The sequence below is a fragment of the Chlorocebus sabaeus genome, chromosome 18 (assembly GCF_047675955.1).
Source record: "Chlorocebus sabaeus isolate Y175 chromosome 18, mChlSab1.0.hap1, whole genome shotgun sequence".
Classification (NCBI taxonomy): domain Eukaryota; kingdom Metazoa; phylum Chordata; class Mammalia; order Primates; family Cercopithecidae; genus Chlorocebus; species Chlorocebus sabaeus.
The window spans coordinates 67,731,819-67,755,398 of NC_132921.1; the positions used below are offsets into that span (position 1 = coordinate 67,731,819).

General features: G+C 39.1%; 1 protein-coding gene across 4 annotated transcripts in view; it reads right to left on the minus strand.

Annotated features, from left to right (window-relative positions):
• The window catches only part of L3MBTL4 (L3MBTL histone methyl-lysine binding protein 4), a 443,526-nt gene that overhangs the window by 233,775 nt on the left and 186,171 nt on the right, over positions 1-23,580 (minus strand). For all 4 annotated transcript variants that reach the window (XR_005234835.2, XM_037982494.2, XM_073006460.1 and 1 more), the window contains 2 exons: positions 18,664-18,749; positions 16,103-16,213 (listed from right to left, as the gene is read on the minus strand). Coding sequence is in view for 3 of the 4 variants with exons in the window: in XM_037982494.2 (XP_037838422.1) it covers positions 16,103-16,213; positions 18,664-18,749 (197 nt within the window). In the remaining variant the exon portion in view is untranslated. The remainder of the gene's footprint in view (positions 1-16,102; positions 16,214-18,663; positions 18,750-23,580) is intronic.

A 23,580-nucleotide genomic window follows, 5' to 3' on the forward strand; every position in this document is an offset into this window, starting at 1 on the left:
AACTAGAAAAGTGGTCCTAAGTCAGATAGATATGGTAATTGGTGCTAAAAACTCTCAAGCTTCAACTATTCTTTTTTTTAAACTTTTATTTTAAGTTCTGGGGTACATGTGCAGGGTGTGCAGGTTTATTACACAAGTAAACATGTGCCATGGTGGTTTGCTGCACCTGCCAACCCCTCACCTAGGTATTAAGCCTAGCATGCACTAGCTATTTTTCCCAATGCATTCCCTCCCCCCATCCAACCCCCGACAGGCCTCAGTGTGTGCTGTTCCCTTCCCTGTGTCCATGTGTTCTCATTGTTCAGCTCCCACGTATAAGTGAGAACATGCAGTGTTTGGTTTTCTGTTCCTGCATCAGTTTGCTGAGGATAGTGGCTTCCAGCTCCATCCATGTCCCCATAAAGGACATGATCTTATTCCTCTTTATGGCTGCATAGTATTCCATGGTATATATGTACCACATTTTCTTTTTCCAGTCTATTATTGATGGGCATTTGGGTTGATTCCACGTCCTTGCTACTGTGAAAAGTGCTGCAATGAACATATGCGTGCATGTGTTTTTGTGATAGAATAATTTGTATTCCTTTGGGTATATATCCCAGTCTTGACTGTGCTAACCAGGCCCCTGCTTGGTTCTAGGTACAGCTTGCCTTTCGGCAACACTGGCCTTCCTGGGGCAGCCTTCGTCTGCGTAGCTGCAGACTGTGATTCTGTCATCCACCTTGTCCTGGTGACCCAGACTTCCACTTAGCCAAGGTTCCTGCCACACCCAGATGTCTACAGGTACAAACTCATTTGCTATCACTGCTGCCTTTGGAAGTGTTTGAAGGAAGTAATGCGAAGCTTTGACACTGTCCAGCCCACAGCCCGGAAGCATCTGTTAGGTTAAGCGGTGCAGGCCAGACAGAACTGGGGCTGGGGTGGCGCCCCTTCTCTCCCTTCTCCACTCATCCACTTTCAGTGCCTCTTAATTCAGCCTGTTTCTTTGACCCCCTTCTGCCTTTCTTGATGCCACTGTGATTGCCTAAGCTAATCTAAATATTGCTTTCATCTTTCTTCAGTCTCTCCTCGTGGGTATTTTACTGCTGATGAAAAATTATCTTATTTATGGTCAACATACCTTCACAATGAAAATGTGAATAACACAACTTGAACGCAGCATAATCCCTGCACCAGTCTTATCTCAGGGCTGTAACCACTCACTCTCAATGGTAGTGAGGCAGCTATTTTAGCTCCATTTGTCTGTTTCATTTTCCCACATGCTAATCTGATTTATTCCCTGTTTATAGTAAGATTCCTGACATTTATCAGAGAAAGAGAAAACACTACATGGAAACCCAGAAATTCTGCACCACTCTCAATATACTTCATTTATCCTCATCTTTAGTGGGATTTCACGCCTGAGGAAGTCTTTTGCCTTATTTCCACATCTGGCACCATAGTCTGACACTGGCTGTATAACGCATATTTTTAAAGAATAACCATGGATCTAAAGGCGTTAGTTTCTAGTGTGTATTTTTCTTCATGTTCCTTCATCTGTTTCTCCATTCCAGGCCTCCTGCTTTGAGTTTCAACAAAATCAATCCCCCAGAAAACATCAATTCTAAAATTCTACAAATCAGTCCAAAATGATGAGAAAAAATGACCATGTGTCACAAGAAGTATTAAATGAAGATCTCTCAGCCTATTCAAAGGGGACAGTGTAATCACTGTCTAACTGACAAAGAATTTAAATGTTGACAGTGATAGGCTGGTCACATGTAATACTAGAGAACAGTTATTAAACTACTGAACCTCAGACATGTTCTCTTAGTCTGGTGAGGTAGCATCTATTTATTATGATGTTCACAATCCTGAAAATACACTTTAGGGTAGAAATAGAAAGGCCAATTTAAATATTTAGACAATTTTCAAGCTTGGGAATTAATCACTATGTAATTACTGATTTTTCAAATATTTAACCAGTTTCTCCCCATTCATTTAAATTACATTTTTTATTTCTAAAGAGGGAAAAATCTGTTAAACTTTTTAAGTTTACGATGTTCACTAGTGATGTTAAAGAGATAGCAAATAGTTGACCTAAAGACACAAGTTGACAGAGAAGACAAAAGAATAAACTATGGCTAACCCCAAATCCAACACAGCATCAGCTTCCTAGGAGCAGGTAATCAGCCCCCTCATGCCTACATGGGGCTTCTTAAGGTGGATGTGCATTGGCCACTATTTCTACTTGCAACTGAATACCCTAAAGCTACACTGTCTGATGTAACAGCCACTGCCCATAGGTGGCTATTTCCATTTAAATTCATTAAACTCAACTGAAATGAAAACTCCAGGTCCTCAGTCTCACTAGTCACATTTCAAGTGCCCAACAGCCATATGCAGCGAGTGGCCAGTGCACTGGAGAGAACAGGGAGAGGCCATGCCTGTCACTGCAGGAAGTTCTGCTGGACAGCACTGGTCTAGGCAATGGGATTACTGTACAGAGATCACCAGTAGTACATACAAGTAGAATTTACTGCCTGGACAAGTGGGTTAAAAGCTAAAAGCTAAGATCCTAAGCCCTATTGCCATGAGATGGGAAGAAAGGCAGGATCCAGGGCAGGAAGCAGCTATGCTATCCACAGCTCTGGGCAGAAGGGGAAATCTGAAGGATAAGGAGAAAGATGGCTTTGGGGGTTAGAAAGAGACCTTTATGACCTTGTTCTTGAATAAAAGTAGTTTATGGAGGCAACTGAAGTGAAAAAACTCAAATGAGCTTAAACAGAAAGGAGTACTGTTGTAACACCAAATTTGCTTATAGGTGACAGCAGAGAATTACAAAAAATGACCAGAGTAACGTATAAATCTCTGGGCTCTCACTGCAATACCCAGGGCCCAAGGGCAGTGAAAGAGCTTTGGAAGTGTCCTACAGGAAGCTGTCAGGCAGGACAGGCAGGAATGCCAGCACAGTGATGGACAGCACCCCTGGAAGGAGGAAGCTGTCAGCAGAAGCCACCGATGGAAGCTCAATGACAACTAGGGGTGGTAAAGAAGAGGGGTTAAGGGGTATATTAACAGAGGCCACTAATGCCAATTTCCTGAAGGCAGCAGCAAAGCACAGGGGTGCAAACCTGTTTCTTCATTTCGGAATCTTAGGTGCAAATGAGAAATAATCACTGTGGAACACAGTGAATAAGAAGATGTAATAATATTTTGTATATCAATTTGGGGCTTGGGGATTTTCCATTTATTAAAATACACCATGCTCATGCACTGATAAGCATACACTGGAGTCATTGTGGGCACAGGCTGTAGGAGGAACTCTCCTAGCTGGCCAGGAAGCAGACAGATTAACTTGGTTCTCTAGATGCCTTAAGCCAAGTGAAGTAGGCCACACTCAAAAAACAATCTGAATCCTTCATGCTACTGGCAGTTTTTGCCATTAGAGTTACATTTATTTTAAGAGAAGGAGGTTATTACTACTGGAAAATCACCAGCAAACATTATTTTTAGAGAAGGAAGTTATTATTACTGGAAAATCACTAGCAAACAATACTGTTCAGAATTCCAGCCATTTATTATCCATTATCTATCCATTACTACTCCACAGTCCCACTGTTTGTCATACGTTATTAGTATAATGGCCTCATAATGGGCTATGCTTCTTTGACACTATTACAATTCTGCCATGGTTCACTCTGTCAGTATTTCAAGGGAGGAAGCATCATATAAAATGAAATAATACATGATTTAAATTATTCAAATATTATGTAATTCTCAGCCACGCTTAAAGTAAGCATATTGCTTCTTAAAGGCATATTCATAATACAGAAACACCAATGAATCAAATTTTCTATTTGATGTTAGAAATAGCTCCTCTTTTAAGGAATATGTAGAGAGTGTTTAGTTAATGCCAATGGCTAATGCACATTTGTTTTGCATAAGGAATACATAATCCTTAATAAACAGTAATTTGCACCAATAAATAACCTATCAGTACACTCTTATTTGCAACTCACATTCATTCTTTTCTTCATTCGTCTGGCAAATATTTATTGAGCACCCATAAAATGCCAGGTGCTGTTCCATAAGCACTAGGGATATCAAGAGTACTTGGGTAATCAAGGGATAAAAATGTTCCTTCCACTAACTTCTAGAGGCAAAACAAAGTATAAATAAACAAAATCAATATATAATCTAATGTCAGATAACCATAAATGCCTATGATGAAAACTAAATTCATGTAAGAAGACAGCGAATTGCTTCAATAGCAGCAGGAATAATTCTCCCACCGCAACAAGTAGAAACTCCAAGTGTACATGTTAAGACGCGGATTAAGAGGTGGGCTTGGTCATGGGAATATCAGCAATTTTACCACGAGTTTCTCTTTTCCCAGTGAATGAGAGGGAAGATCACTAGAAGAGAATGAGGAGAAGGCTATGAGGAGCGAGGGTGTGTGAAACGGTTCTCTTGGAGAATGAGAACATGAAGTGATCAGGAAAATGGAGTAGAATGCCACGAATGGGCTTAGGGTTCTCTTGGACATTTGTGGAGATAAATTTGAAGGCAAATCTCTCAAAATGGCTCTTTGTGTTTCTCCAGCCACAAAATTAAATTTTGGCTCACTTGGAAATTTATAATCAGGCAATTATGTGAGAATAGACAAAAATTACATTCCCAATGAAGTGAGGGATTACAGAGAGACTCAAAGAGAAGGAAAAGACAACTAATTGGGAAAGAAAAATGCAAATTTATATTCACAATGACAGAGTGTGCAATAACCTGACTTAATCATTACACATGCTATGCTTGAGACAAAATTTCACATAAAATTGCACCCCATAAATATGTACAAATATAATGTATCCCCAAAAAGTGTGGAATAAGACAGTGTTAAATTAGGTTTAGTCTAAAGCTGCCTCCTTACATATTTTGTGTTCAGCCTAAAGGTTTGTCTGTACACAGTGAAGTGCAACTAATCGGATATGTAAATAGACTGTAACCTACTCTTGTGCCAGTCGCCAACTTTCAGCCAGTCAAAGGCAGACAACTGTTCACATCACATTCAAATAAGGCAAATGAAGAGCTGCAACCAATCCAGCTGCTTCTGTACCTCCCTTCCATTTTCTGCATATCACTTTCCATTTTCTGTCCATAAATCATCTCCGACCATGTGGCAGCACAGAGTCACCCTGAACCTCTTTTGGTTCTAGGGCTACCCGATTTGTTAATCGTTCTTAGTTCAAGTAAACGCTGTTACATTTGTGTAAAGTTTGTCTGTGAACAACAGGTTGGAGGAGTAAGTCAGGACTTGACTTTGCAGGATCTAGTAGGACACACTGAAGAGCTGATTCTTTTTTTACCTAGATGCAATGGGATGTCATGGAAGGATGTACGGAAGGGAGTCATGTGGTCCAGTTCATATGTTTAAGATCACTTTGGCATCTTTGGGTTGTGAAGATTGAGAGGGTCTGCAGCAGGTGCAGAGAAACAAGCTAGGAGGTGACTGCAGTGGTCCAGGTGAGATGCTGCTGGCTTTCACTAGGGTGGCAGTCAGGGGGACTGCAGTCATAGGAATGGAGAGAGGTAAGGAGACTAGGAATATATGGTCTGTCCATAGACTACGGTGGTTGACCATGTGTAATAACTCTGAGATGGTAGATTGTAAGAATGACTCCCAGGTTTCTGTTTTAAGCAATTTGGTAGATCAGGCTACCATTTACTAAGCTGAGGATGCCTAGGGAAGAAAAAGGTGTGTGTATTGAGGAGCTCAGTCCAGGAAAAATTAACACAGACACACAAAAGATGTCAAAAGTACCAGTTACATACCTAACCCTGGAGCTCTGGGTGAGGTCACAGCGGTAGATACAATTTTTAAAGTTATTGGCAAATATAAAGTGCTGAAAACCAAGGGAATGGATGGCCTCACTTAGAGAGAGAACTGAGCAGACATTGTCAGCCCAGGCATGTATTAAAACCACCTGGGAGAGCTGTACCAAGTGCTGGTGCCTGCTGGGCACTTCATGCAGTGAGGCTTGAGTACACAGCATAGAGAAGAAACAGCAAAAGGCCCAGGACCAATGCCTTGGCCAGTGCCAGTCTTCAGAGGTTAAGAAAAGCAGAGAAGCCAACAAGAGGACTCAAAAGGAACAACGAGGTTGAAGAAAACAAGTAAACATACTGGCATAGAATCTATGATAATAACTACTACCCCCAGATCCCCCCCAAGAAAACAGGCTAGATAGGGAAATGCTCATGAGGTGGGATAGCCGACTCCTCCCACATCATCCATCACATTAAGAATTCAAAGACTATGAGCCAGACTCCAGCTCTCTAACATAGAGCCTCACATTCCGGCCCAAAGCAAGGAGAGTACATTTCAAGCTTACCTGAAGTTTATTCCAAAATTAGGGTGTAATTGGCTCATAAAGTTGACTAGACTTCCTTAACTTACGACACTGTTGAGGTGGAAGGGCTTTCCAGAGAACCTTGTAACAGTATTGAGTTGGGAGGGCCTGATGTCTGCTGAATTCAGAGCCAAAAGAAGCCACTCATCCCTAACTCACTGCGGAGGGCAGCAAACACCTACCACCCTCCTTGGTTCATGTGGAGAAAGGTATCACAAACCAGGGCAAAGAACAGTCACTCCAGCCGGTCCTAGGAGCAAACAGGTATTCCTTGCTCCTGTTTAAGAACAGGGATTGCAAACTTCAGTGCACATACACACCAGGTGGGATCTCAGTAAAACGCAGATTCTGATTCCAGGGGTCTGGGGTGCTGCCCCAGATTCTATGTTTCTAACCAGCTCCCAGGTGATGCAGACACTACACTCTGCTGATCTTGACTGGGAAGTCTCTAGAGAGCCCTACCTGTACCAAGCTTTTCCAAGGCCACATTCAGCTCCGGAATGAACCCTCAGCTGCCACATGGCTGCCCTAAGCCTGGGCATGAAATCTGCCTGAACACCCTCTGCCGTGCCCATTTAGGGTGTGTGCCCAGCCTGCCTCACATCACCACCCGTTCCTGGGGCTGGCGTGCTGCCCAGACTGCTCCTCGGCACCCCAGCTTTGGTTCAGCTTTGATTCATCCCCTCAGTTTGGTCCAACAACCCTGAAACACCACGCCATCCTCTGTGTTTACAGGATCTACACACCCCCTTTTTTCTATTGCCACGCCCCTTGGGGTTGGAGAAAGACACTTTCCCATGAATATGGCCTGGTCCTGTTGTTTCCATGGCTCAGCACAGGCTGTGCCAAGGACTCAAGGACACACACAGGACTCCAGATGGAGTCCTGAGCTGGAGAAGTTGGGAATGAGTCTTTACCAAGGGGCAGGAGGAAAAGAAAAAGCTCTGTGGCTACTGCTTGGGCTGGGGCCCCCGCCCCTTCTCCCCCAGCTGAGCCCTGATGGCTTCAACAGCTGTGTAACTCCTCATGATTCCTCTGGTCACAATCCAAATAAAAATCTTGCATAGACCACCTGTCCAAGGGGTTTTCAATAGCTTTAAAAGAAAAAAAACATATATGTGCATCCATATATACATGTATGTATACACAGATTTACATTAAAACGAATTAAACCCAAAGTCTCTTTTGTCTCTACATGATAGTAAATAAAAGCATTTGGTGTTTGGAAATGCAAATAAAACAAGTTATGTTACATGCTTTTTCTAAGAGGAGAAAAACCATTCTTGAGAAGCCATCTGCCCCTCAGCACAATGCTCCCTGCATTTGGAATGGCTTTTACAGTACTTGAGGGTTTGTGCCTTGCACTATCACACTGAACTGTCGCACTATCCTCTCTCTCCAGGTAGATGGTGAGGGCAGGTTCCAGGTATGCATCGTATCTGCAGGGCCCACAGCTCCTGGGATGGTCTCTTTAATGAAAGCTGTTGATTACACAGTAGACCCCATCTCTTCTACTTCTTTTTCCTGAATATCTTACTTTTATGTAAAGCAATTGCATAAGGCAGAATAACAGGCTCCCAAAGATGGCGAAATTCTAATCCTTGAAACCTGTGAATAGGTCCCTTTATATGGCAAGGCGATTTTTGTGAGAGTGGTCAAGTTAAGGATCTTAAGATGGGGGGTTGTCCTGGATTATTCAGTGAACTGAAAGAAATTACAACAGCGCTTAGAAGAGGAAAATAGGAGTGTCTGAGGCAGAGGTTTGAAGGTGCTATGCTGCTAGCTTTGAATAGGGATGGAGAGAGGGACCAGAAGCCAAGGAGTAAAGGTGGCCTCTAGAAGGTAGAAAAGACAAGGAAATAGATTCTTCTCCAGAGCTTCCAGAAGGAACCAGCCTTGTGGACACCTTCATTTTAACCCAGTGATACTTCCAACCTAGAGAAATGTAACATACTGGTTTTTTATTTTTTTTATTTTACATTATTTGTACTGTTTTTTTTTTTATAATTTTTATTTTACTTTAAGTTCTGGGATACATATATAGAACGTGCAGGTTTGTTACATAGGTATACATGTACCATGGTGGTTTGCTGCACCTATCAACCTGTCCCCACTACATTTGTAGTAACTTGTCAAAGTAGTAATAGGAAACTAGAATAACTACATTCTGGAAATAAATTAATCTTGTATAAAAATCTACTCATCCTCTTCTCAAAGAAAAGTCTCCTTTCCCTGAGTCCATCATCCTTTCTTATATCACAAGAAATGGCATCAATTTTGGAAGAAGGAGTCGGGGGGAGAATGTGAGAATGTGGTCACCATTTTGCTTAGTTAGTCTATTATTCACTTATTTATTTTTGAAAGATATTATTCCAGCGGTTAAAAATAGAGTGCCTACAAAGCAGGATGTGAGCAAAAGAGACGATGTTTGGCATAATTAGCTAAGTATCAGTATTAGTAAGGGCATTTGGAATGTCAGAACTGCAGCTGGTCAGAAATAGTACACTTCTGTTCAGGAAAACGGCAGAGAATGTGTATATCTCCTCCAAAGCTAAGACAAATCCCACAGATTCTTGTTTGCTCTGAAGGAATAGAGTGAGTACATATTGCACATTCTGACTGAAGGTCTGGGAAATGAGGGGGCTTCATTATCACAGCAGGTCAGAGGTCTTACTTACACTTTTTGAGCAAATATAAAGCTCTGAATGAAGGACCAAGGGTATGCAGAATGAAGAGCCTGCTTTATCAAGAACTGTTAGTCTAAAATGAGGTCCTTACTCAAAGGCCCATTAACCCTTGAAACACAAATATAATCCTGTATTCGTGTACAAGCATATATGCATTTTGCATGGGAGCTATCTGTAGCAACCCTCAGACACTCAAAGAAATGCATATCCCTAAAAAAGAAGAGTTAAGAACAACTAGTGCTACATCATCATCTTTTATTTAAGAAGTCTCTGCACAGTGTTGTGCATACAGAACTGTGAACCATTCTATTTCTATTCTATCTAGCTCATCACTAAGCTGATGGCTCTAGCCAAATAATCATGTCAGGATCTCATTAGATCTCACAGGTCAGGCTGGTAAGATGGGCACAGGGTGGGGAAGTTATCCAAGGAGTCCTAGAGTAGGCTCCAATTCATCTCCAAGGCCACGTGTTTCGGCGGTGCTGCCAGGCATGTGTTTCTGTTCTTGGTACACTGACTTTAATAAAAACATGAAAGGTAAATCCCTGCTACAGTTCCTGGAGAATACAAATATAGTGAGAGACTATACATCCTTTCAGGGGCTTGGCTACTTTCACACTGAAAACTGAATAAATAGAGGGTTATCAATTGATAGGAGAAAAAAATATGTATTTCTTTTAAATCCAGATGCTGTTGATTACATGGTAGCCCGCATTTCTTCTACCTTTTTTTTACTTAATAGCTAAAATTTATCTAAAACTAGACCAAAAATTAAACATAGATGTGATTTGGTCCAAAAATAAAATATTAGAAAAAATAATACAAAGATACAAAACTACTTATACTAAAGGTAACAACTAAATACATTCATCTAAAAGTCTAACCAATACAGTATCTCTTAAGACAGGTGTTGGCAGATTACAGCCCACAGGCCAAAAAGACCCCTATTACCACCTGTTTTTGTGTGTCCCGTGCGCGAAAAATGGTGTTTACATTTCTAAATGGCTGGGGAAAAAGTCAAGAGAAGATTATTTCATGACATGTGAAAAGTATGTGGGATGCAAATTTCAGAGTCATTTATTTGTTTATATATTGTCTCTGGCTGTTTTTGAGATGGACAGTGGAGTTGAACAGTTACTGCAGAGACCACATGGCCCACAAAGCCTGAAATATTTACTCTCTGGCTCCTTACAGAAAAGGCACTGCCACCTGGCTTAAGAGCTCAGGCTGAGGAACCAGGCTGACTGGTTCCCACCTGGCTCTACCACTTATAAGCTGTGCAACCTTGGCCAAGTCCCTCAAGCTTTCTGTGCCTATTTCCTTACATGTGCTACTTTATTGGGTTGCTGTGAAGAATAAAAGAGTAAGAAAATGGGAAGCAAGGACACAGCAGCATGGGGGTTTGAGTGAGCCAGCTCTAGTACTGTCACTGATGTTCTTCGTTTTACCTGGAATTAACGGAGGCACGTTCACCTGGTTGAGCACTCTCCCTGCTTCAACTTTTCTGGAATTCATGGCTGACACTAATTTATAGTTTTACCTACTCAAGAAATTATCTTTTCATTGATGGGTCATAACACTTCTGAAATTGTCCCAGTCTCCTTCCCAGATGAAGACAGCTATCAATCACTGTGACACTGTCATGGCCATTAATTATAAGCTGAGCTCAAAGGACAGTTGTTTTTAATGTTGGTATCTTGTTCTATCCTCATATTTCAAAGCCCTTTTCAAAAATGCATCCCAGGCCAGGTGCGATGTCTCACGCCTATAATCCCAGAACTTTGGGAGGCCAAGGCAGGTGGATCACTTGAGCTCAGGAGTTCAAGAGCAGCCTGGGCAACATGGCAAAACCCCATCTCTGCAAAGAAAAACAAATTACAAAACTTAGCTAGGTGTGATGGCACACACTGTAGTCTCAGCTACTAGGGAGGCTGAGGTGTAAGAATTGTGGGAGCCCATGGAGGTCAAGGCTGCAGCAGGCCATGATCGTGCCACCAAACTTCAGCCTAGGCAATAGAACGAGACCCTGTCTGAAAAAAAAAAAAATGCATGCCAGTTAGATAGAGGTCAGATGGCTTCTTTCTGGAAGCACAGGCGACCCGTAGTAAAGTGAACATCACTGACTCATATCTGGATTTTTGCTTCGCATTAATACTCCTGCAGGTTTTTCTCAAACAAGAGCTTTTGAACTTATTGGTCTGACGTAAAATCCAAAATAGTTTCTAGTCATATAATTAGACAGCCATAACAATTCCTCTTGGTCATGATGCTCTGATTTCATTGTGAAATGCCACAAATACGTCCAGTTAATGCATTAAATAGGAAAAGACTTGTTGAAGGACTCCATTTATTAATGATTCAGTAGAACTTCTTAAAACATCAATTTGAAATTCATTTATAATTCATTTCACAGCTTAGCTGCACTTCCCACAGGGCAAATATTTATCAAATATTACTCTGTTTTAAGTCCTTCCTTTACATTTATTTGTAGAATACTTTTTCTCACAAATAATGGCTAAACTTCCTAAAAGCATCCATCCATCTACTGTAATTTAATGTGCATTTTCTGATAAGGTGACAGTAATGGGCTTTCAGATATAACAGCACACACTGTACAATCAAACAAAAGAATAACTATTAAACATAATAGCTGGCTATAAATTGAACAAGATACACCAAGTACATCATAAATATTTATTAGAGAGCAACTATCATAATTAATAAACTAGCATCTTAAAACCCTGCCATGGCAAGAAAAACTTCACCACTCACCTGCCACTGAACCACAGATCACCAAATGAGTATTTTCAGTATGAACATCAGAAAACCTGGCCTGACTAGTTTAAGTGGATTTATGAGGGTGAGCGAGTAGAGGATCTTGGATGAGGCTGCTCGTGGTCCTATCCCCCAGCACTGACCATGTATGGTCTCTAATTCCAATGGCTTATCGCAGCTACAGGGCAATTGCTAAAATGTAGAGAATACTGGTTTCGGATTAGAAACATGGATATCCTTGAAATCTTCATCAGATTGCTTAAGTTCTCCATGTCAACTACACAGCAAAAATAACATCTACTTAAAAGAGTTGATGCGAAGCCAAAAATATGATACATAACATACTTGCTAAGTGCCCACTCTACTATTACTACTTCTATTACTTCTGATACTTGCACCACTACATCCACTACTGTTACCACTTCTACTATTACAAACACTAGGCAAGTTATTTCATCCCAATTCTCTTAGCCAGGATACTATTAGCGAGCACATATAAATAATAATAATCCTGATTTATTTAGACCCGAAGCCCATAAGGCCCACTAAACTAGCAAAAACAAACAAACAAACAAATAAACCAAAACAAAACAAAAACGACAGTAACAAGTGGTGGTGAAGATGTGGAGAAATTGGAGTCCTCATATAATGCTAATGGGAAAGTAAAACAGTACAGCCACTTCAGAAAACATTTTGGCTTTTCCTCAAAATCTTAAATATAGAGTTATCATATGACCCAGCAATTCCACTTCTAGGTATATATCCAAAAGAAATGAAAATATATGTTCACACAAAAACATATGTAAATGTTTATCCCAGCAGTAATCAAAGTAGCCCAAAATAAACAACCCAAATGTCCATCAACTGACAAGGAGATAAACAAAATGTGGTATATCCATACAATGGATATTATTCAGAAATAAAAGGAATGAAGTACTGATACTTACTGCCATATGGATGAACCTTGAAAACATTATACCAGGTGAAAGAAGCCAATCAAAAGATCATATATTATAGTATTCTGTTTATATTAATTGCCCAGACTAGACAAATCCATAGACACTATGGAAAATAGATTGGTGACTACCAGGGGTTTGGTTGGGTAGAAGGAGGGTAGAATGAGGAGTGGCTGCTAATGGGTACAAGGTTGCTTTCTGGGGTGATGAAAATATTTAAACTTAGTGGTGATGGTTGCACAACTTTGTGAATATACTCAAGACCACTGAATTTTAAGGTATATGAATTGTATCTCAAAAAAGGTATAATAAAAATAGAACTAATAAAATACATAAGGCCAACCACATATTTGGGGAGTGGCAGAAGGAAATGAAGTCATCTTTAGTGGATCTGTCATGCTCTGTCAAGAACTGCCAGTACCACACAGGACCCTCCAGGCAGGACAGGCAATGTGGACTTGGGCACAAGCGACAAAGTGAGTGGGGTTGTGGGCAGTCACAACTCCTCATCTACACATCTGCTCTCCCACTAGGAAGTGAGTTATTTAGGATAAAAATTAGAATACAAGAGTAGGAAGAGTAGGAATGCCATAAGCTCTAGAGTTGAAAACATCTGTTTAAAAGCTGGGGTTTAAAGCCCTGTTCCCATATATACTATCGTGTGACCTTGGACCAGTTATTTAACCTCTGTGGGCTTCAGTTTCTTCATCTATATAATGGGTATAACAACAGTACCTTATTTCACATGGATGCAGGAGGATACAAATAACAAATGTAAAGCCCTTAGAACGGTGTCTGACAAAGACTAACTGCCATCACTACCATAGGCATTGTTGAAAATGTAGTTCTTGATGTTAGAACAGGCTGACTCTGCTCTCACAATCAAACACAGGCATGCAGCACAGTAACATCTGCCCCCATTAACATCCCCCACATAATTCCAATCAAATTTCCTGCTTTTTGAACCAAGAAGGGTAGGCTTGTCCTTTGTCCATCTACTGATGACAACTGCTTCCATGAGGCCCCTTCATTAATACAGAAAATAAATACACCCAGGGAGGGCAGCACACCAACTAATTACAGCAGCGGCTACTGCTAAGGTACCTATAATATAAAGAGCCAGGTAGAGTTTCAGGAATTTTCCATACACGACCACATTGAATTTTCACAACAAGCCTGTGAGGTAGGTATGGTTGATGCCATCACTTTACAGATAAGGAAAGTTCAAATATGTTGAGTAACTTCACCAAGTTACCACACAGTCAAATAAGTCAGTGCTGGAATTTGAACCCAGATCAGTCTTGTCTGAGGGCATTTTCCAATACATTATTACTCCAGATGTCCAAGAGAAGAGCAGTTATGAAAATAATTGAAAACAAGAGAAGAGTGCTTGTTGACCAACACAATCATATGTGCATACTCAGATAGCAGTCAGAGTGCCAAAGTACATTCAGTGCCATTCATTCCTCCACACCTTCCTTAATTCACTCACACATACAGTAAGCATCTATTATGTGCTGGGATCAAGATTGCCTTTGAAAAATATTGACTTTACAAAGAAAATTAGAGAATAACAGAACAATACGATCAACACATTAATTGAAGAATGTACTGGGCAAAGCCGAGAGCAGGAAAACTTCAATTGCTTGCTCATAAACTAGCAACAAATGATCAATCGATGCTACAGTAAATATCTTATGAACAATAAGAAAATAGTCTGTCAACTAAAAATCTAAGTCAGATTTGATGTGCTATTAAGATTGAGCTTATCTTAGAAATGTAATACTCTTTTTTTTTTTTTTTTTTTTGAGATGGAGTCCAGCTCTGTCGCCCAGGCTGGAGTGCAGTGGCATGATCGCAGCTTACTGCAACCTCTGCCTCCTGGGCTCAAGCAATTCTCCTGCCTCAGCCTCCCAAGCAGCTGGGATTACAGGCACGTGCCACCATACCCAGCTAATTTCTGTATTTTTAGTAGAGATGGAGTTTCACCATGTTGGCCAGGCTGGTCTGGAACTCCTGACCTCAGGTGATCCACCCGCCTTGGCCTCCCAAAATGCTGGGATTACAGGTGTGAGCCATTGTGCCTGAACTACTTTTAAAATGAAAGTTAATAATAAAATGTCACTGAATTAACAAAGCAATTATGATATGCAAAAGTCATTTCCATTGAAAATGCCATAAGAGTAAACACTAAAATGCCAGAAATAAATAAGAATTAAAGAAATATGTTTAAAATTAAACTTAAAACATTAATAAGAAGGTATATGGTAAAATACCTATGTTATTGCCGAATATTATTTAACATAGTTTTTGTTTTCATTCATCAGAAGAGTAAAGGACATTTCCAGCGTAAATTCTTTTGATAATCTATTGCCAAGCCGGACACTTATCTCTAAATTTTACTAAAATGTATATACTGATTATTCTCTATAAATTGAATCAGTTATTATTTTCAAGTTAGGGATACAGCAAGTAAGATTTCTTTTAAATTATATCAAACCTAAATCTTTTAAGATAGTGGCTATTAAAATTAGTTGACTTCAATCTTTATTATTATGAAAAGAAAATATACTTGCATGGAAAATAATTTTTGAAGTGTAATATGTTGTAGAAAATTTAATAAATTCTACAGATGCTTTCAGCTCTCTGAGAAAAATAAAGGATAAAAATAAAGGATAGTATAGAAATATTTTAATCAAATCCTTCATTCGAAATCTAACCTTTTGTTTTTAGTTACAGTGAATAAACTTTTTAATTTTTTGTTTGACAAAGAAAAGCAGGAAACCAAGATTTAATTGTTCTTGGTAAGCTGTTTAATGACAATGATTTCAAGAAAAATAGAATAATGCCAATAAAAAGCTTAAAAAAAGAACTGACAGTAAAAGTCAAAACACCAAATCCAAACAGAAATGTATTAGAATCTCTCTCAAAGTCAGTCATGTCTCATCTACAGATTTTTCCCTGTACATACACATAAGCTTGGAATCTCTCCATCCAAAGACCTGTGACAAGAAATTAAACCAGCTGGAGTTTTATCCTTCTGTTGTACCAAAAAATCAGAGCCTCTGTAGCCAGTTTAAGGTGTGAGTTACACCCTCTCCTTTTTTAGGGATTTTCTAGTCCCATCTTGGCCAGGGTCAATCTTCAAGGTCAAATCCAGAATGTTTTTTCCCCCAGAAAACTATTGTGCAGATGAATTAAAAAACGAGGGAGGTTCATAGAATGGGAGGGTAGAGGAAAAATACTAATGTAGGAAAAATACTGATATAATAACATAGTAATTTAAAATATGTACCTTTACTCTTTGGTCATCAACATCTACAATCGTAGCAACACGAATTAACCTGGGGTTCCGTTTATCCACAACTTCAAGTTTCATATTTGGCAGAAAACCATGAGGCAACCTCTGTAAATGTTATAAGTACAAAAAAAAAAAAAATGCAATATTCAGTAATTCAGATCTCCTACTAATTTTTTCCAAAATACTATTGTTTCAGTTTTAGTAAGTTGTATTTAGTAATACAACTGGAATTTAGGTTTTGTTTTTTTTGTTGTTGTTTGTTTGTTTGTTTGTTTGTTTTTGAGACAGAGTTTCACTCTTGCTATCCAGGCTGGAGTGCAGTGGTGCGATCTCAGCTCACTGCAACCTCCACCTTCTGAGTTCAAGCGATTCTCCCGCCTCAGCCTCCCGAGTAGCTGGGATTACAGGCATGCGCCACCACACCCAGCTAATTTTTGTATTATTAGTAGTGACAGGATTTCACCATGTTGGCCGGGCTGGTCTTGAACTCCTGACCTCAGGTGATCTGCCCACCCTGGCCTCCCAAAGTGCTGGGATTACAGGCGTGAGCCACCGTGCCTGGAGATAATTTAGTTTTAAGTGCACATAGGACTATATGCATATTATTTCATCTGATTCACAAAAACCTGTGAGAGAAAAAATAACTTTTTGGCCATTTTAAAGACAGCTAAAAAGACAAAGATAGATTATATCATAAGTTTGTTAATGTTTACACTAAAGTTCAAAAAGCATCTTATTACAGTTTCTATATCGGTTTAGATTTTTTCCTTCTTTCTGATATCGACCATATAATTTCAGAAACTATTAACTATTCTTATTGCCCAGTTTCAAAGTGTATGGCACAGAAGGCAAAATTATTTAATAAATACTCAGAAAGGATAAACATGATCCTTTATAAATCTAAAATATGCTTAGATAAAAGCTGTGTAATTTCAGCTGTTAAACTGTTTTAAAATCATACTATGATACACTTTAAAGTCATAACCTATGCTTTTGTCATTTCAACTGTAACAAGAGACAGGTGATCTGTGTGATGGTTTACTTCAAGTCTTACATTGCTAGGAACCAAGAGTCTGTAACCACAGACACACTAGGAGTCATAATCACAGAGGAAGAAAAAAGACACTGGACTTAACCAAATCATGGAAATTAAGGAAATTCAACTCTCAAAAATCAAAGTCAAAAGCAATTCTGATAGTTTCTATAGGTTGGCAAAAAGTTTCACTTTGAAAACTATGACACATAAAAGTGTTCAACTGGTTTTATTGGAAATGAAGGTGTTTTGAATTTTTCAAGTCTAGAAATGGCAAAAGGAAAATAAAACCCTACTAATATGTCAGTAAGAAACAGTCAAATCTTTCTGCAATATCTGGTGTGTTTTTCTTCAGCTTTTGTAGAACACATTTTCTTTGTAAGATGCATTATTACATCTACTAAATGGAGTATACTGACTATAATTAGGTCTTTCACCCCAAGACTCTTTCTGTTCTCCCCAACGTCACTGTCCTAAACAACAGAGGTAGAAGAGTTCAGCATCGTAGATGCCTAAGATACATCCCTGAGCTGAATCCACAATAACCCAGGACAGAGCCTGAAAGTTGCCTTCTTCGCTACTTTTCAGAATTTTATTTTCTTGTCATTTTCCTCTTGGAAAAGTCAAGTACAGTAAGTATTTTTGCTTGCTGAATCTTTGCTCTTCTTAAAACCCTTCCCAGTACTCCAGCACTTCTACTTTCCTGATTTTATTATATGAACATTTCCCCCCAAATCCAGTCAATTATAATCAATTTTTTCAAAAAATGAAATATCATTTTGTTTCAAACCCCTCTTGATCGCTAGAAAACTTTCAGAAAATGAAATCATATGTAGAAGCCCAATATATAAAATTCTGATTAAAGACAAGTTGGAGAACTTGAAATACACAGAGAACTGAAAGGAAATAGAGTTTAAAAACCACTGGTTTAGGTTTAGGAAATAAATATCTTTAACTGTACTACCTATGTACTTTATTTGAGAAATTAATTTATATTTAGTTCAATCCTAGAATAAATATGTAAGTACAAATTTGAACTTTAAAAATTAGTATTCTAACAAATGCTAAAAGAAAGGTTTACCTCAAAATATATAACATTATCCACACAAAGGCTATGCATCTCAACTATTTTGTTATGGCATTGCGGACATTCAAACAGCCCCTGAGAGAGTGATACTGTGAAAATTCAGAGTTCTCACTCAGCAGACTAATAGCACCAGAAATGTAAGGAATGGACCATCAGCAGTTCATGAGGTGTTTTCAGTTGTACCTCTGATTTACCAGTTTTCAAGGAAGGAAACCGTCATCTACATCCGTATATAGGAACAATAGCAAATGAGTCACCTACTTTGTATTTTTAACTAAAAGAAAAGCATATTGGTTATGAAATTACTACTTGAATTTAGAAAGAAAAAAAAACTAGAATAATTTTAAATTAGAATAATTTTAAACTGCCAAATGAAGGCATGACTCAATACAAACGTTGTTTAAAGGTGAGAGTTTGTACCCATACAGAACTTACCATTTTAAAAACTTTGGCAGGAACTGCATTGGTTTGAGTAGCTTCCAGGTATTCTGTCCAGGAAAACTTTTCTGGATTGGGATAACCTGAAAAAATATATATAAATACCAAAAGATTACTCATAGATATTCTGATTCCCATATACTACAAAACATTGGATGATATAACACTTAATGTTAATTGAATGCTCACCATTTAACAGGCCTGATGCTAAGAACTTCAGATACATTAATTCACTTAATCATAACCTCTTGAAGGCTAAGGCATGCACGCGTTCAAGCACTTGCTCAATGGTACTTTCATTCACTCAACAAGGTTAAGTGGGTTGGCCAAGGTCAAAGGCCATGTGAGTACTTGGCAGAGCCAGGTGACATCCAGGTTTCTGACTCCCAAGCTCCAACAGAAGGCTCCTTAGAATTCTGAAAAAACTTACAAGCAACCATCTGACCTCAAACCATGAATTGGAAAAAAAAGACTGAAAATCTTTCAAATTTCTCTAATCATTCTACATCAAAGTTTTAGTCTCATTATTAAATCTTTGTATTTACAATTTCCTACAATTGCAATTAAAATATATATTGCACATGATATAAAGAACTCTATTTCAAATTTCCTTGTTTCTCTTTATGTTTGTATTCTTTCATTCCTAATTAAATTTGCTAGAGGTCTATAATGTATAGTTTTATTTATCTTTCCAAGTAATAAGTATTTACATTTACTCATCAGCTCTATTTTTTTCTTCTTTTTTCTTTTCTAATTTTGTTGTTTACTGCTTTTACTCTTATTACTACTTCCCTCCTACTTCTCTTAGGTTTATTTTATATTTGTTTTGTCAAATTGAATTATAAACACAATTTATTTTCATTTAAAAAAATAATAGACAATGAAACAGTCACTGTTGCCACTAAATTCAGGTTTAGACAGCTGGACACATTTTTTAAAAATTTGTATTCTTCTCACTTTTAATTTTCTAAAAACCAGTTCTAATTGCAATCTGTGTTGCCTTGATTTAATCTTTAAATATATATTTGAGATATTGCAAGTAATTTTCATATTTGTTTAAAATAGTAATACTAATATCTAGTTTACCACATTGTAGTTTCAGACTGTCACATATATAGAATTCCTGCTTTTGAGGTTTGAGGATTTCTTTTTAGTGTAAAATAGAGTCAACAATTTTTTTAAAACAGAGTATATATATATTTTAAGGTATGGTACCATTTGCAGTAATACAATCTAGCTATATTATTCAAAAATCTGTTCTTTAAGCAGAAAGTCTGAAGCAATATGCTAAAGTCTCCAAAATAACTATTTTTCTATAATTCTCCCATATTTCTGATCATTTTTTCTTCGTTTTTATGCTTTTTACTAAAAATATATTTAAGGAGGAGTACACAAATCAAGTGGATAGACTGAAAATTTTTTTAAAAAACTAATATACATGCCTAACCAGACATAGATCTAAGCCAGGACATTTCCAGAGCCCCAGGATCCCTTCCCCATCATCCTCCCTTTTAGGCACCACACCGCCCTCCTCAAAGAGAAATCCCTACCCTCACTTCCAACCACAGAAATCTGTTTTCTTCTGTTTTTCCCTTTACATCAATGGAATCACACAGCACGTGCTCCTGGTGGTGAACATATTTTGCTCAGCATTCTGAATGTGAGGGTCGGGTAGATGATTGCCTTCAGAACATTCATTTTCATTGTTGAATAACATTCCATTATGTTATTATTTTACAATTTATCTATCTCTTCTACTGATTGTGATCATTTGGGTGGTTTCCATTGGGAGCTTTATTAAAAATGTTGCTATGAACATTCTAGTATATTATTTTTAGTGATAAGAAGTATACATTTATGTTGGAATTCATCCAGGAGTAAAACTGCTAGATCATGGAGCATTTTTGCTTCGTATTTTGATGTTACATCATTCTGTACAGAAAATGTTTGGCATGAGTTGTACTTTCTATTTATTCTTAATATAGAGAAAATTTCCCTTTCCCTTTTGGATATATTTCTGTATTTTGTCTCAAATTATTTTCACTAAAAATTATATTGCCACCATATTATTTTCTACTTGTGTTTGCTGACAATATTTTACCCATCGTTTTTACGTTTATATTATTTTGTTCCAGATGTATCTGTTTTAAACACTTTCTAAACGGACTTTTAAGTTAATTTACATTTGTTTTCATCACTAGTTTTTTAAATCTAATTTCTGTAAACATGTTTTAAGCTGAATATTTTTAGGCTCTCCTAAGTTTCCTTTGCTTTCTGTCCTTTCTTTCATGAGCTATACTATATACCTTATGTTTCAATAAGTATTTCTGCAGTTGCGTTTACTTTTTCTTTTTCAAGAGATGAGGTTTCTCCAGGCTGCCCGGAATGGAATGTAGTGGCTATTCAGACAGAGTCATAGAGAACTGCAGCCTCAAACTCCTGGGCTCATGTGGTTCTCCCACCTCAGCCTTCTGAGTAGCTGGGACTACAGGCACATGATACCACACCCAACTCTGCATTTACTTTTATAGCTGATATTTGTAAAAATCATCCAAATCCATTTATTACATTTTGGATCTCCACATTTTTGTGTAAATTTTGAACCATGCCCACACCCAGCCCTTTCGATGCTGGGCTTCCTCACCCAGGCACCTGACGGGAACATATGGTTGGATAGAGCGAAAGGAAACCTGAGTGTAGGGGACTAAAGACTGAATGTGAGGTAAGTGAGAGAGACAGCACCTCGTCCTGTCCCAGCCTGGTAAAAAAAACTCGGCATGCTACTGGAGAGGCATTATCTTTCTTCCCCTTTTTGTGATAAGTAAGTGAAAATTAAAAGCTGTGAGCATTTTAAATGGCTCTTAAACAACAATTGCATCTATGCCACTCTCAGAAATGAGCTATGTACATGCAAAAAAGGGAAAACATTGTACCTGTATATTCCCTGTTCAACGAACCCAAGGAGAGAAGAATGTCATATGGCCCAGGGAGACTTGCAAAAGCCACCTACTCCCACTTTCTTCCTTCCGACCCCAGCCCTGAGTCCTGGTAGACCTTGGAAAGCAAGAAGTAGGGCTGGAGGGGGAGTGGGAGGGGCCAGGTCCACGCACACAGCTGTGCAGCAATACCATGGAAGAAGCTTTCCAAAGATTTCAATTCCTACTTGAGACAAGAATGAAATACAGGAGACCTCCCCATGCAACAAGAATAGCCTTTAACCTCTTCACCCCTCTCAATGAAAATCCACCTCTAACTGGCTTCCTTTTATTGGTAAGCACTGTATTCACTCACATTAAGTCAGTTATTCCTCATCTAGTCCCTGTGAGGTACACTTTTTATCTACATTTTTTAGGTGAGAACTTGAACCTTGAGCAGCCTGCCAAGCGCTATACATTAGAAAGTGGAAGAAATGGGATCTCAAGGATGACGCGTGGCTCCATCAGCCCCGTACTTATCACTTGGTCCCGCTAAGATTGAAAACGCAGCGCATCTATGATCCAAGGCAGCACTTTTCAGGCCTCAGGACTGAGAGGCTGAGCTCCCCCTGGAGGCCAAGGCGTGGAACTGCGACAGCAAGAGGGCGGGACTACAGACAGCTGGATGGGAGACTGGGCTACACTGTTTAAATTATTTATTCATGTCCCACCTCAATCCATGCCATTTTGACTTAAAAACTTGCATGCTTTGGTTCAGCCACCCATGCCCACAGCCACCTAGGTCCAAGCTGTGGCTGTGGGCATGGGTGGCTGAACCAAAGCATGGAAAAAGTGTCACAGAAATTAAGATCAAGGAACTACTGAGCTACGGCGTCGGCCACTCAGCCCTGGATTTCCTCATGGTACCAGCAATTCTTCCGGTAAAACGGTAGATCTGGGTGACAAATATCTTCAGTTAATGATGAAGAATAATTAAAAATCATCTAGATGGTGGCAAAATTAGGGGTGAGATGTAGTGAAGCCAAACAGCCTGAGCCCTCAGGAAGAAGGGGTTTTTCCAAACAGCTGAGAACTGTTTTAGAAGAAGAGGAGAACTACTTGGGATATGGCAGAATAAGCCATCTCCTTTACAGGCTGCAGGGAAGTGGTGGCCTCAAGAGGGACAAAGGAGGAGGCACTGTGTTAAAAAACTGGGCTCAGCTGGGCATGGTGGCACACACCTGTAGTCCCAGCTACTCAGGAACCTGCAGTGGGAGGATCACTTGAGCCACTGAGTTCAATGCCAGCCTAGGAACATAATGAGACCTCGCCTCTATTTTAAAATAAAATTAAAAAAAGAAAAAGAAAAAGAAGAAGCCGGGATCTAGGGAGATTATTTCCAGAACCTGGAGTGGAACGCATTCAGGGTCAAGAAAAAGTCCTTCTGGAGGATGCAAATATGGAAGCAAAAAAGGAAACACTTAAGGGTTAAACTAAGGTAAATATAAGTTAAAACTTTCTGTACCATTTCATTCCAATGGCTTCCTCGATTACTCAGGGGAAAAGCAAGTGCTTACCATGACCTACAGGACCCTACAGAACTTGACCCCACCACTACTCTGACCTCATCTCCTGTTCACTACGCTCCTGCTGTAACTAGAACACTGCAGACATCCTCCCTCTTCAAATTCTTGTACTTGTTGTTCCTTTACCTGGAGAGTTATCTGTAGATATCCTCCAGACTTGCCACCTTATCTCAATTGCCACTCAACTGTCACCTTCTCATTCAGTCCCACCCTGAACTCTTTAAATAATAGGGAACCCCCCTCCCAAATGTATGTGCCCTTCCTAATGCCACTACTTACCTTATTCTTCTCCACAGCACTTATTGGTACCTAACACAGTGTGTGTTTTGAATATTTCCCGTTTCTCTTGCTCCATTAGAACATAGGCTGCCTTATGATAGGAATATGTTCACTTCACTGCTATTTCCTCATAA